This window comes from Nerophis ophidion, linkage group LG03 (genome assembly GCF_033978795.1).
Source record: "Nerophis ophidion isolate RoL-2023_Sa linkage group LG03, RoL_Noph_v1.0, whole genome shotgun sequence".
In the NCBI taxonomy this organism is placed as follows: domain Eukaryota; kingdom Metazoa; phylum Chordata; class Actinopteri; order Syngnathiformes; family Syngnathidae; genus Nerophis; species Nerophis ophidion.
Window position 1 is genome coordinate 61,420,074 of NC_084613.1, and position 15,602 is coordinate 61,435,675.

The 15,602-nt window shown below is 39.3% G+C and overlaps 1 protein-coding gene across 10 annotated transcripts in view; it reads right to left on the bottom strand.

Annotated features, from left to right (window-relative positions):
- Positions 1 to 15,602, bottom strand: part of ralgapa1 (Ral GTPase activating protein catalytic subunit alpha 1) — a 155,100-nt gene that overhangs the window by 10,388 nt on the left and 129,110 nt on the right. For all 10 annotated transcript variants that reach the window (XM_061895787.1, XM_061895788.1, XM_061895795.1 and 7 more), the window contains one exon: positions 75 to 199. In XM_061895787.1, the coding sequence (XP_061751771.1) occupies positions 75 to 199 (125 nt within the window). The remainder of the gene's footprint in view (positions 1 to 74; positions 200 to 15,602) is intronic.

Consider the following 15,602-nt stretch of genomic DNA (forward strand, 5'->3'; position numbering starts at 1 on the left):
AATTACATAATTAGATTGTCTTAAGAGTCAGAGTACAATCCAAAATTATAAAATAAAATGTGCTGGTGTCATACCTGTGTCAGCAGGTAGGTGAGTGCAAGGAGCTGGACTGTAGACACGAGCTGCGTAATCCTCGAAGGTGGTTGGCTCCTGATGATGCTGCACAATGGTTTCTAAGTAGCGGGCACGTTCCTCATAGCTGAAGTCAAATGTCAAGGTAGCCAAAATACAGATGAAGGTACTTAAAAAGTGAAACATAAATGTAAGTTAGAAAAAAAGATATAAGGTTGTGATACTACGAACTCAAAATAATGCACCTCGCATTTAGGTACAAAGTTAACATACAGTACTTGCAACACAACAATAATTTAAGTAGCTCAAAACATCTAAAACAGTACTACTAATTGGCCCTTTTATGTTTTCATTAGTCATCTTTTGGAAGGAGATTAGATTTTTTTAATTTAAAATGAGGGTAAAATAATTTTAAAGTGCAACTCAGAGAAACGCAAGGTCAAATACATCTACAATAAACATTACCTGAATACTTCTACAGTATAGATTCAGTCCCTGCAAATGTTCCAATTCAGCCAGTCCCCGCGACTTATGCGGGGCCTTGCTATTTTGGTCCAATGCCCACAACCTCCCTACACAATCGGCATCATTTTTGACAATCAAATGTGCATATCAACTGTCTAATCAAAACGTGTTTGTTTCTTGTGTTGACGAAGCAGGAACAGCAACATGTAACGATATATCAACTCTTTACAGCTCAAACGGCACGATTGTTGTCTTCCTGCATTGCTCAGACTTACTTCCTATTCCTGTCTACAGTGTTAAACCTTCATTTAGCAACAAACTGGCGTCCTCATTTCTTAGTTTACATGTATTTATATTTTTATTAATATATATATGTGACTTTTATTCCTCCACAGTAAGACAAAAAACAGATTCTTATTTGAAATGCTGATCTAATAATCAATGAGGCAGCATTAACATGACAGCAATGTTAAAGCGTGATGATAATCTCTCATCTCTCATTTACCAACAAAAATTGAAGGCTATGAATCGCTCTCAAAAGTTCTCATATGCTGTTAACGTGCATGGGTAAATGTTTTGGAAAACAAATGAATGTTTAAGATGGACAAACATGTTTCAAGTGTAAAACATACACAGAGAATTGCTGCAACTTCTGGACGACAATAGGGAAGTTTCTCTCTGTAATTACAATAAATATTACTATTAATAGTTACATTAAATTAAAGCAGCACAGTATTTTGACATGAGCTCTTAGTATGGGCTTTTACTGCCATCCAGTGTCTATGTTTAATTCTGTGTGGTGTAAAATGAATAAAACATAAATACGGTATTTGTGTTCCAAATTTTCTTGTGCTTTCTGAGGTTAGGATTACAAGACTTAAAACATTGATTAAAATTTTATAAAATTCCAAGTTGGTTCAATGTTATTGCAAAAAATAATCCTTAAAACATTGCAACTTTTTCCGCAACTTTCTGAAAAATCTGATGCAAATTCAGGCATTTTACACAACAATCACAAAAAACCTGCAAAATCCTGGATTGACTGTTTATGGCAAAATAAAAAATGCATTGATCATAATGTAGCTTACATGATTACAAGTAAAAGAAAAGTTAAAGTCCCAATGATTGTCAAAAACACACTAGGTGTGGGGAAATTTGTCCTCTGCATTTGACCCACCCCCTGGAGTTGAGGGGAGCAGTGAACAGCAGCGTGGGCTGCGCTCAGGAATCATTTGGTGATTCAACCCCCAATTCCAACCCTTGATGCAGAGTGGCAAGCAGGGAGGCAATAGGTTTCATTTTTTATACTCTTTGGTATGACTCGGCCGGGGTTTGAACTGGTTTGAAATGTGTCACCTAGTGACATTGGGAAGATAGCAAATTCTCTTTCTCTCTGAAGCATGCCATGCATGAATGAACAATGTCAATCCAATGTATACTGATATTAAAGATATAATTTTTTACATATGAGTGAAAATTGCTCTCTGAAAATGTTATTAATTTTGTACAACATCAATCAATGTTTACTTAGATAGCCCTAAATCACAAGGGTGTCAAAGGGATGCACAAGCCACAACAACATCCTCGGCTGAGATCCCACATCAGGGCAAGGAAAAACTCAACCCAATGGGACAATGAGAAACCTTGGAGGGGACTGCAGATGTGGGGACCCTCACCCTTGGCGACCGGTGCAATGGACGTCGCATGGGTAATATAATATTGTGAGAGTCCAGTCCATAGTGGATCTAACATAATAGGGAGAGTCCAGTCCATAGTGGGGCCAGCAGGAGACGTCCCCAACCGATGCACGGACGAGTGGTCCACCCCGGGTCCCGACTTTGGACAGCCAGCACTTCATCCGTGGCCACCAAACCTGTGCCCCACCCTCCACAAAGGAGAGGTGGGCAGAGCAGAAAGGAAACGGCAAATCAACTTGTCTAAAAGGGGGTCTATTTAAAGGCTAGAGTATACAAATGATTTTTAAGATGGGACTTACAAGGCATACTGAAATGAGATTTTCTTATTTAAATGGGGATAGCAGGTCCATTCTATGTGTCATATTTGATTATTTTGCGATATTGCCATATTTTTGCTGAAATGATTTAGTATAGAACATCGACGATAAAGTTAGCAACTTTTGATCGCTAATAAAAAAGCCTTGCCTGTACCGGAAGTAGCAGACGATGTGCGCGTGACGTCACGGGTTGTGGAGCTGCTCACATCCTCACATTGTCTAGATTCATGGCCACCAGCAGCGAGAGCATTTCGGACTGAGAAGTGACGATTTCCTTATTAATTTGAGCGAGGATGAAAGATTCGTGGATGAGGAAAGTGAGAGTGAAGGACTAGAAAGAAAAAAAAGACGAGGGCAGTGGGAGCGATGCAGATGTTATTAGACACATTTACTAGGATAATTCTGGAAAATCCCTTATCTGCTTATTGTGTTACTAGTGTTTCAATGAGATTATATGGTCGTACCTGAAAGTCGGAGGGGTGTGGCCACGGGTGTGGTGACGCCAGTGTCTCCGTGGGAAGCCACGTTTCTCGACGAGACAAGGCAACCGGGCTGAGAATTTTTTTTTCTCCACTCCTCCACGGTGTAAGCATCCGACGGTCGGGAGCGGCCGGTGGGAGGGGGCAAGAGAGTCCGCAGCTGCAGGAAGAACGACGCAAAGTCTCCGCTCATGTCTACGGTAAGAGCCGACTTACTGCCACCATTTTCTCACCGAAACCTGCCGGTTGACATGTGGTAGGGAACCATATTTGCTTGACCGCTCTGTTCTATAGTAATGCTTCACCGTCAGCTTTCGGGAATGTAAACACACCGGCTGTGTTTGTGTTGCTAAAGGTGGCCGCAATACACCGCTTTTCACCGACATCTTTCTTCTTTGACTCCTCCATTATCAATTGTACAAATTGCAAAAGATTCAGCAACACAGATGTCCAGAATACTGTGTAATTATGCGATTAAAGCAGACGATTTATAGCTGGGATCGGTGCTGGATCAAAATGTCCGCTACAATCCGTGACGTCACGGGCACGCGTCATCATACCGCAACGTTTTCAACAGGATACTTAGCGCAAAATTAAAAATTACAATTTAGTAAAGTAACCCGGCCATATTCGTATGTGTTGCAATGTTAAGATTTCATCATTGATATATAAACTATCAGACTGCGTGGTCGGTAGTAGTGGGTTTCAGTAGGCCTTTAAATGATTCTACTGAGGTAGCATCTCTAACTGTTACCGGAAAGGTATTACAGAGTACTGGAGCCCGAATAGAAAAAGCTCTATAGCCAGCAGACTTTTTTTGGGCTCTGGGAATAACTAATATACCGGAGTTCTTTGAACGCAGATTTCTTGTCGGGACATACGGTACAATACAATCAGCAAGATAGGATGGAGCTAGACCGTGTAGTATTTTATACGTAAGTAGTAAAACCTTAAAGTGACATCTTAAGTGCACAGGAAGCCCGTGCAGGTGAGCCAGTATTGGGGTAATATGATAACATTTTCTCGTTCTTGTCAAAAATCTAGCAGCCGCATTTTGTACCAGCTGTAATCTTTTAATGCTAGACATAGGGAGACCCGAAAATAATACGTTACAGTAATCGAGACGAGACGTAACGAACGCATGAATAATGACCTCAACATCGCTAGTGGACAAAATGGAACACATTTTAACAATATTACAGCGATGAAAAAATGCCGTTTTAGTAACACTCTTGATGTGTGAATCAAACGAGACAGTTGGGTCGAAGATAATACCCAGATTCTTTACCGAGTCGCCTTGTGTAAATGTTTGGTTGTCAAATGTTAAAGTGGTTTTATTAAATAGATGTTGGTGTCTAGCAGGACCAATAATCAGCATTCCCGTTTTCTTAGCGTTGAGTTGCAAAGAGTTAACGGACATCCATTGTGTAATTTCCTTTAGACACGCCTCAAGCTGACTACAATCCGGCGTGTTGGTCAGCTTTAGGGGCATGTAGAGTTGGGTGTTATCAGTATAACAGTGAAAGCTAACACCGTATTTGCGTATGATGTCACCTTGCGGCAGCATGTAAATGCTGAAGAGTGCAGGGCCAAGAACCGAACCCTGTCCCCCTGTTACCTTAACATAGTCCAAGGTCACATTGTTATGGGAGACGCACTGCATCCTGTCAGTAAGATAAGACTTAAACCAAGACAAGGCTAAGCTGACATACCAATACGTGTTTTGATACACTCTAATAAAATATTATGATCGTCGGTATCGAAAGCAGCGCTAAGATCAAGCAGCAACATAAATGACGTAACAGAATCCATCGTTAGCAGTAGTTCATTAGTCATTTTTGTGAGAGCTGTCTCCGTAGAGTGATTTGCCCTGAAACCGGATTGAAAGGGTACACAGAGATTGTTAGAAGCTAAGTGTTCATTTAGCTGCTGTGCAACAATTTTTTCGAGGATTTTCGAAATAAACGGCCGGTAGTTTCAGCAGAAAAAAGGTATTGGTTTTTTTTTGGGCGGTAGGATTAACAACATTATTTTCATTTTATATTGGGGCCTAATTTGATTGACATAGATCAGACTCAAAACCAATTTTTTAACATAAGCAACAGTAGACCTCCCAACTAACAAAAGTATGTGGAAAAAAATGACAAAATTATTTATACGTAGCTAGATATGTAGAGGATACAATGTAAATGATTCCTGTATGAATCCAGATATGACACAGAATGAGCTATTGTGTCTGCAAAAGAAAATCAAACCATTCCCAAACCAATTTGTCATTTGTATTACAGCCTTCAGCCATAGACTGAAAAAGCGATGCAGGGACTAAGCAGAGAGCATAGTAAATGGAAACCAGAACTTCCACTGCCCATCTATTAGAGATAATCTCATTGATAGAATGACATTTATGCTCTTGTCCTCGGTCCTATAGTCATACATCCAACCATAATGACATCCAGGCACAGCGGTTAGTCTCGTCGACACACACGTACACACAAAACTCAGTCACATCATCTCGCTATAGTATTACCATTTACTCCCCCAGCTCCAATAACAAATTATTGTCAATGGCAGGAAGAGTGTGTGTGTGTGTGTGTGTTTGTGTGTGTGTGTGTGTGTGTGTGTGCGTGTGTGTGTGTGTGTGTGTGTGTGTGTGTGTGTGTGTGTGTGTGTGTGTGTGCACGTGTCCCTGTTTGAGTAAGACAATGAATCTTCAGAATGAAATCTGCGTCTGGGCCTCAGTGTGTGTGTCTGATGGTGAATGGGTCAGACATTTACAATAGCGCCCATGGGTTTTCTATTGCTTTAGAGAGACGGCCTATGGGCCTCAAAAGGAGAGGGATTCAGGTCTAATGGTAACTGATCCAGTTAGAGACAATGATAATAACAATAAGATGGCTCCTTCAAAGTGCTACGACAGACAGCACTAGGGGAAAGGAAGAAGAGTAAAAAAAAAAAAGCATTAATTTAGGATTACATACTGTAGCTTTTGTTAACATTTCACTGATGGTAAACAGAGATAAACGAGAAGAGTTAAGTCTGGGCTTGACTGTTAATGCACAAGCACATACACGGGCATCCAACCATCCTTAGGTTACTCCTGTCAGTTATTAATAAGAACTACCACTATGCATAATACTGTATAAATAAACAGAATGACTCAAAATATGAGTCATGCATGATGAGCACATGTGCTTTTTTCAGAGTTTTATCCAATCCAAAATAACCTTTGTCAGAGACCAATACATTTGGGGCTTAGAACACGTTTTTTTTTTAAGCATGGAACAATTGGAACTCGGGCTTTGGGCGAAAAAAAACCCAGACCACTTAAGTGTGGTCTGGTTTGCATACATGCTTGTCATTTTTGGTCAGGTTAAAACCAACACGATTCTGTTTGCTCTTCTAGTAGCGTTCATTTGATCAAGTGTGAATGCAGTCCAAGCCTAACGGTACTGTACCAAACTGAGACGGCCTGAAGAATAGGTCTTCGTCTGCCTGCCATGTGCAAGTTTTCACCTTTATTTTCCTATGATACTGTACTGAGTCTTTGATTTATTTTGTAAAATTTTCCATTTTGTCAATTATTTGTGCACTTTCATTTTTGAAGTTGTTCTTGATTTATTATATCAATTAATTGACCACAGCTGTAACTATTTAAGTGCATCACTTCTTGTTGGAGATTGCATACTGACAAAGACATTGTCAAAACCGGTCCGTGTTTTGTAGCGCCTGCGCAGTTTGTATTAAAATTATTAGAAGCACATGACTGTTGCTGGCCTTGCTTTTTATTTTCTTCAAGTTTTCACTTGCAGACTTTGTTTTGAGACAACAGCTTTTATAAGTTCTCAGTTAAAACATTGTTATGTGGCTGGTCCCTTCTGCATTACAAATTAAACAAAGGATTACTTTCTGACTAAGTCATGGCGGTTTGAGGTGCAAAGTAAGTGACATGCTGAGTTGGGATAGAGAGGCTAAAGATAAAGCAGTTCAAATCCAGCAGCCAAAAGTCAGTAAAAACACAGTGTGAACCTCTGCGTGTATGTGCGAGTGTGTATACAGACAGTTACGGGAAACACAGCAGTCAAACAGTTTCAAAATCCGCGTCTTCACACCGGTTTTATATGTGATCTCATCATGTGCTTTTTCTTGCTTTGCTGTATCACACTTGAATGTGTGTGCACACTTGGTAGATATGTGTAAAAAGAAATACATAAAAGCAATGTAGTGTATGTAAATATATACTAACCTTGTCAATAAAAGTTTTTTTAAACAGTTTTTAGGATTTATTATAATGTGGCATCGCAGCTTTACCCAACAGTTGAAGCGAAGAACATGTCCCCCCACTACAAACTACATCCAGGTGCTGTTGGTCCAGAATAGGGATGGGCGATACAGCCTAGAATCTGTGTCACGATTGCAGCCCTCCTGCGATACGATATATATCGCAATATATTATTTGGTATGTAAGTGATAACAGAACCACTTCAAAACGGGTTACAGAGGCTCCTAATTTGGCTGCTGACATATACAGTAACGTATTGCTTCATTCATGGTTGTATTAATTTGTCAAAACTATTAATAGTATACTTGCTAGTTTTCAATTAAAATCTGGTTACTTTCTGTTGTAACATGGTTCCACTTACACATCTGTTAAAATATAATAAGCACTTGTTCTTATGTTCTTTAAATACTTTAACTAGTTTTAGGAGATACTGCAAGATTGTGTATTGATCCAATACCATGTACAGTAGTAGCAGGGGCACTATTGGTCATATTAATGCAGTTACTGATATTTAAATGTTTAAAATCATTGAATTATTCAATTTTTGATCACAATCATAATCAGACAAAATCACAGGATAGCGGTCTAACAAAGTCAATTAAATATTTCAATAATTTTCTACCATTGGTTCTGATTCAATCCTTTGATTTTTGCCCTTAAAGCTCTCCTACGTATATGTCTAGGGACTTTTTTTTTTCCTGAAATTGTAAAAAAAATAACAAAAGATTTTCATAAAACAAGAAAAAATTTTAAGCAATAATAAAAAAATATCTATCCAACCACTGTAGTATTGACTATACTATAGACAATACTTGGTATTGTTACTGTTGAAATTGGTATCGACCTGCCCATATTTTGTTTAGGTTCAAGAGCTCTAACTTGCAGTTAGCATATCCTTCTACAGTGGGGTAGTGCCGCATGTTCAGATATTTACTGTCCTCCAGGGAGGATGCTTATACAGGATCGCTGCGGGTTTCAACAAGTCAAATTTAAGACTTTTGGGACTTTTTTTAGGGCCATAATGGATATCATTTAAGACCATTTCATAAACATATGGATAAAAAAAGTACAAAGGCAAAGGAAAATCAGAGGGCCAGAATATTTTGTAGGTATAAGAATTAATCCACTGCTCTTTCACATTGGAAAACACAATCGTCAAACTAACTAAATACACCAGAATCCTCTGTATTGTAAACTCACTGAAAAAAATATTAGCAAACATCATAACAGCCATTTTTCAGAATTGCCATGGAACTGTTTTCTTGCGAACTGTTTTCTACTACTACTGTATCTGCACAAAGTTGACAAAAAAAGTGCTGAGCGATAGTTTTAAAAGAAAGAAAGTGATAATGGCGTGCAAACCTCAAACATAATTTGGATGTGAATACTGTGGATAATATTCAAATTTGCTTAAATCATTTTGTATTTGATATGTATGATAATGATTTTACCTGTTTGTGGTGACTTTTGAAAAACAAAATGTTGCCAATAAATTAAGACTGTTTTTTATTTAAGCATGACAAGATTGTGTACCCCCGCCTTCCACCCAAGTGCAGCTGGGATAGAATCCCAGCGACCCCTAGAGGGACAACCAGTAGAAAATGGATGGATGGATAGAAGATGACATTTACAAATCTTGGTATTCTCACCCTACTGTAAACTGAGTGTGAACACTAAACAGACAAACTTTAGCGCTTTTAATGTCAGTAGCTGTATAAACTTGGAAAAAAGACTTAACATGAAAAGCTGACCTGAAATTATTGGAAAATATATTATAAGAGCATTAGTTTTTTTATATAGTTTTACTGCTGTTAATACATTACTACCACTAAGCAATTGGCGTGTGCTTACTGTATGCAATAGAATGATTTCACAAGTAAAAATCTCATATTGATTTCCTTAGGCAAGTGGCGACATTTAATCAACATAACACTCCTGAATGGGGGTTTAAGTTGTTCTTTGTATAGTTGTGCAAGTGTTTGTGACGTTTCAGCATCTTTTGACACCGATTTATCCCAGATTTTTTACTTTTAAATTATCATTCCGTTAATTTTCACCGCATAGCATACAAACACTTCCCTCCTCGATGGCTCGACAACCAGGTCCTAAACACTTAATACTTTCCATCCACCGGTTTCAAGCATGCAGGAAATTGATCATCCTTGATCCAAAAATCGTTGAACTTGCACTTACCTATCTTATGCAAGTAACTTCGGCTTTGCTGTGAGCTTTCATTTAGTTTTCTCCGCTGATATGCGAAGCTGTAACAACACACCGCTGTGTGCGCAGAGTACACTAAGTGGTGCGCGATTAATTCTGACCGGGCAGCACAGGTAGCTTAATTTAGTTACGTATTGTAGAGGTGGCGATTTGTCCAGGGTTTACCCTGCCTTCCGCCCGATTGTAGCTGAGATAGGCACCAGCGCCCCTCGTGACCCCAAAAGGAATAAGCGGTAGAAAATGGATTGTTACATCATAGCGTCCTCAAAAATCGAAACATTTAAAATCAAGGCTGAAGTTCATGCATGTTTTGAATAAAAGTAATGTTAAATAGTTTTTTAAGACCTTTAGAAATCATATATAAGACCTTTTATGAGATTTTATGAGAATTCTAGGCATTTTAAGGCCTTAAATTGAAATTGTTGGATTGAAGACTTTTAAGAAAATGTCCGGTCCCCCAAGGTGGTCATTACAGAAAATAATCGAGAGGCACTGCTGTCTTTACTTAGTCCAAATGCATTGGAGCTTCTGAAAAAGAAGGTATTTTGCATAAAACCACTTTTTTTTTAAATCCCTAAGGCTTAAATTCCGCTAACTGGATCTACCTGTACACCAATCGATAAGACTTACAGGCAAAATAAACTTAATATTAAAATGTAGATATTTCAATTCAAGGAATTGCTTGGTTTCATATGGCACTCAGTAAAGAATGCCTGACAATCAAATGGTTGCAGTCACATAGAAATAGTAGTAAAAATCTATGAGAAATAAACATAACAGGCTATAATCCCTTAAACATATCTGCCTCCAATCCTCCCATTCGCCGCTCGAATGACAGGCATAACTATGAAATACACTGTAATTTAATTTGAGATGGGCCCCTTTTAGTCATTAGCAGAAAATATCTCCCTACAGAAAGAATGACAGAAAGAAAGAAAGAGGGGAACATTATAAGAGGAGAAATGTGTGAGGAAAAAGTAGTGCAAAGAAAGGTAGAAAAAGAGTGAGATGAATAAAATGTCTCTTTTATGTTGAGTCAGAAACTCATTTTCTTTGGCGTAGTTGCCATGAGTGAAAAGAGTGACAATTCCAAGTCTTCTCCAGCTCTTTCCCTCCTAGTCTCTCTCCATCCATTTTAGCCCTTTTCTTTCCTTCTATCTCTCCTGCCGTGCGGCTCATTGTGGTGGTGTACGACTCCTGCGATCACTTGTAACAGGGAAAGTGGAGGCGAACGGGCCAAAGAGGGAGCTTGTTAGCACATTAGGAGGTGGGCTCACCACTGCGCAGTGTGTGTGTGTGTGTTGAAATAGGAGTGTGGCCGTGTAGATGGGGTCATACTGTCTTTTTAAATATAATATTATTGTATATTTAATCATAACATCAAATTATAAACACTTGTATTATACTGTGTTTATGCTTCATTGCAAAGCAAAAGTTTGTTGACTATTTTGTTTTAAAAAAAAAAAAGGGAGCCAGATGATTGTTTAAATTGGTAAAAGCTTTTTTTCAGTAGTTTGATGAAGTATAAAGTTATAAAAATTTAAAAAGTACTGTACAGAGTAAAGCACATCACACTATCAATCTCAACAATTTAATCAATAAATCATATTGGCATGGGATCAAAAAGGTGGTATTTCCGTGGATAAGCAGTTATTTAAAGGACACAAAACAATTTGCAAAGCATACAGTATGCAGTCGTGCTTGGCCCCAGTATGCAATTTTTTCAAGTGGACCTATTACGCAAAACCAACTGTTTTTGTGTATTTGGTATCAAAACCTTTAAATCAAACCAAGGAGGGATGGCGAAAATATTTACACAACAATCCTGCCTTCTTTCAAACTTTCCCAAAACGAGCTGTTTGGAATTTATGATTGTGACGTTTTTTTCCCCAAGTGTTACGTCAGCGGATATCCACATGTATGGCAGAGATTTACCTGAAGATCTTCGCACGAGTCTGCCATTGCAGTCCAGCATTAAGCACTAAAAACTAAAACATGGATGACAGGGAGAAGATGCAGTCCAAGTGGAGCCACGTAAATAAGACCACCGACAAAACGGCACCTCCTGAAAAGACACTCTTGTCAGTATGCAAGGCTTGAAGATGGTCTGTAAACATAATTCATGCAAAATATTGACAAAAAACACCATTACATGTTATGTAGACCCCTAGGAAGTATTTTAAATGTAGAAAAAAAATTATAACATGACCCCTTTGAAATTCTATATGAAGTCATGTCTCGTCACTTAGCGCTTACATCATTTTTTAAAGATAATTCTATTTATTTCTGGCCTAAATTAAGTCTGATTTATGTCTTATGTGTATTTCTGTACACTATTTGTCGTTTTTTCTTGTATTTTGTTGTGGCGCTCACAACAGGTCAACAAGCTGCACTTCCATTTCCCGGTTAGGGGAACTTCCGATTATCACATGCCTGTATTGTCACGTCAAGTAGAGACTATAACTGTTTATGCATTTCATGTTCATCTCCTGCCTCATCAATAACACATTTCCACATTGGTGAGCCTTTGACGCGAGCGGCGTCGAACGACAACAGCAGGAATCTTCTATCCATTCATCCATTTCCTACCGCTTGTCCCTCACAGGGTTGCGGGGGCGACAGAACCTTATTACAGCTGCATTCAGGCAGACATCTTGGAGAAGACGCCATTTCATAGCTGGGCAAACAGAGAGACAGACAAATATTCACACTGTAGGAAAAAATTTGTGTTGCCTATCCCCAAGTGCATGTCTTTGGATGTGGGAGGAAGCCAAGTACCCGAAAGGGAATCCACGCAGTCATAGGGGGAAACATGCTACTGATGACCTACTTAGTGGCCTAGTGGTTAGAGTGTCCGCCCTGAGATCGTTAGGTTGTGAGTTCAAACCCTGGCCGAGTCATACCAAAGACTAAAAACATTGGACCCATTACCTCCCTGCTTGGCACTCAGCATCAATGGTTGGAATTGGGGGTTAAATCACCAAAAATGATTCCCAGGCGTGGCCACCGCTGCTGCCCACTGGTCCCCTCACCTTCCAGGGGGTGAACAAGGGAATGGGTCAAATACAGAGAAAGAAACTGAAAATCATTGGTACTTAAACTTTAACTAATTCCACACAGAAAGGGGATGGACCCCAGGCCTGTGGTTCCATCATATCGAGGGACAGCTCCAACCAAGAGGAATTACACAGGATGTGAAGTATTTACACATAGTAATCGTGCTGGAAGCCTCAACGCAGCCAGAGCAATGATGCTTGGAGAATCCATTCACATACATTTTACCACATTTACATTTCACAATGTCTGTCTTTTTCACTTTTAAATAATTGGAAACCCTCCTTCTCATCTTCTAAGGGCCCTTTGCTCTCTTTCCGCCGAGTCGTTTTTCTTTGAGCCATCTATCTTCATCGGCACTTCGCTCTCATTTAATTCACTCACATTTGCATTCATTCACATTTACTTATTTCAACAAATGATGGGTGTAGCAAAATCCTAATTGATGTTTTTTTCAAACTTCATTAATCAATGAATCGTTGCAGCCCTCATTAAAACCTGTAGGTGTATTAAATAAAATTGATTTGTACTGCCGAGTCGCCTTCTAAATACCTTCAAGGGGTCGCTGTATTGTGATTTTTTTCTACATTTAAAACACTTCCTTATGGTCTACATAACATTTAATGGTGGTTCTTTGGTAAAAATGTTGCATCCATTTTGTTTTACAGACCATCTTCAAGCCGTTATCTGACCGTCTCTTTAAGGCCTACTGAAATGAGATTTTCTTATTTAAACCGGGATAGCAGATCCATTCTATGTGTCATACTTGATCATTTCGCGATATTGCCATATTTTTGCTGATAGGATTTAGTAGAGAATATCGACGATAAAGTTCGCAACTTTTGGTCGCTAATAAAAAAGCCCTGCCTTTACCTGAAGTAGCAGGCGATGATGTCACCGGTGTGAGGGCTCCTCACATCCTCACATTGTTTATGATGTGAGCCTCCAGCATCAAGAGCTATTCGGACCGAGAAAGTGACAATTTCCCCATTAGTTTGAACGAGGATGAAAGACTCATGAATGAGGATATTGATAGTGAAGGACTAGAAAAAAATAAAATAAAAATAAAGTAAAAAAAAAAAAAGCAATTGTATTGCGAGCGATTCAGATGTTTTTAGACACATTTACTAGGATAATTCTGGGAAATCCCTTATCTTTCTATTGTGTTGCTAGTGTTTTAGTGAGTTAAATAGTACCTGATAGTCGGAGGGGTGTGTCCACGGGTGTGTTGACGCCAGTCTCTGAAAGAAGTCACGGCAGCTGCATGGACGGTGCAAGCTCCGCTGATCTCCAGTAAGAGGTGACTTTTTAACCACAATTTTCTCACCGAAACCTGACGGTTGACAAGTGGTCGGGAACCAGGTTCGCTTGACCGCTCTGATCCATAGTAAAGCTTCACCTTCGGGAATTTTAAACAGGGAAACCCCGTGTGTTTGTGTGGCTAAAGGCTAAAGCTTCCCATCTCCATCTTTTTACTTTAACTTGTCCATTATTAATTTAACAAATTGCAAAAGATTCAGCAACACATATGTCCAAAATACTGTGTAATTGCGCGATGAAAAGAGACGACTTTTAGCCGCAAGTGGTGCTGGCTAATATGTCCCCTCCAACCAATAAAGTCACAAACACGCGTCATCATTCCGCGACGTTTTCAACAGGAAACTCTGCGGGAAATTTAAAATTGTAATTTAGTAAACTAAACCGGCCATATTGGCATGTGTTGCAATGTTAATATTTCATCATTGATGTATAAACTATCAGACTGCGTGGTCGGTAGTAGTGGGTTTCAGTAGGCCTTTAAGGATGTGCCGTTTTGTGGGCGGTTTATTTATGTGCCTCCACCTTGACTGCGTCTTCTCCCGTCAGCCATGCTGTAGTTTTTAGCCCTTCCATAGCGAGTCTACTGCCTAAAGTTCAAACTTTGCGCTATTTAGTATTAGAAATAAGAACATCAGAGAATGCATGTGCATGTACGAGCCAGTCTACACCACAACATTACGATGGAGAAAAAGAATGAACTTATGGACTACAACAACAAGAGATAAGAACATCAGAGAATGCATGTGCATGTACGAACCAGTCTACACCACAAAATTTGGATGGAGAAAGAGAATGAACTTATGGACTACAACAACAAGACAACAATGGCGGACTCGCCCACATATACGGTCCTCTCCAAGGTTTCTCATAGTCATCATTGTCACTGTCACAGACGTCCCACTGAGGTGAGTTTTCCTTATCCTTACGTGGGCTCTACCGAGGATGTCGTTGTGGTTTGTGCAGCCCTTTGAGACACTAGTGATTTAGGGCTATATAAATAAACATTGATTGATTGAAGAAAAAATGTTTTTACATAATTTGTCCCCTTTAAAAGTGATTTTTAAAAAGCAGCACACAAACCGTAAAAACTGCATAATATATCCTCATAAAAGATGCACACTGGTTTCCCGTTTTTATGTGTTACAAATTACACCACCACTGGACAATTAAATAAATTGGCAGCCAAAGTACAAAATATACTATGCATAACTTTTGCCTATGACACATCCCAACAACACACACGCCTTGTATCTCACTCAGCATCTCACACACCACCCCCCTATCTGTCCGCTCCACCCGAGGCATTGGAACAGACAACAGAAAGAAGGATATCAGAGGGATAATACAATTGGAAAAGCTTTACAGCATGTAATGATAAACCTATGTGTACATGCGTGTGTGTCCATGCCCAAAGGAACACGCTAATGGGTTTATATCTTTATGTGATAGCAAGGCTTACAGATTTCATTATGTGTGTGTGTATGTGTGTGTGTGTGTGTGTGTGCATACGTGTCTCTTGTATGTACTGAGGACAGAGATGGGTTTGTCTAATGCAACACTCACTGTGCATGAAGACACACACACACACACACACACACACATTCGCGCACGCACGCACGCACGCACGCACGCACACACACACAAACTCACTCACTTTCACTGTCACATTTATCTAATTCAATCGGTTCTTTAATTCAAT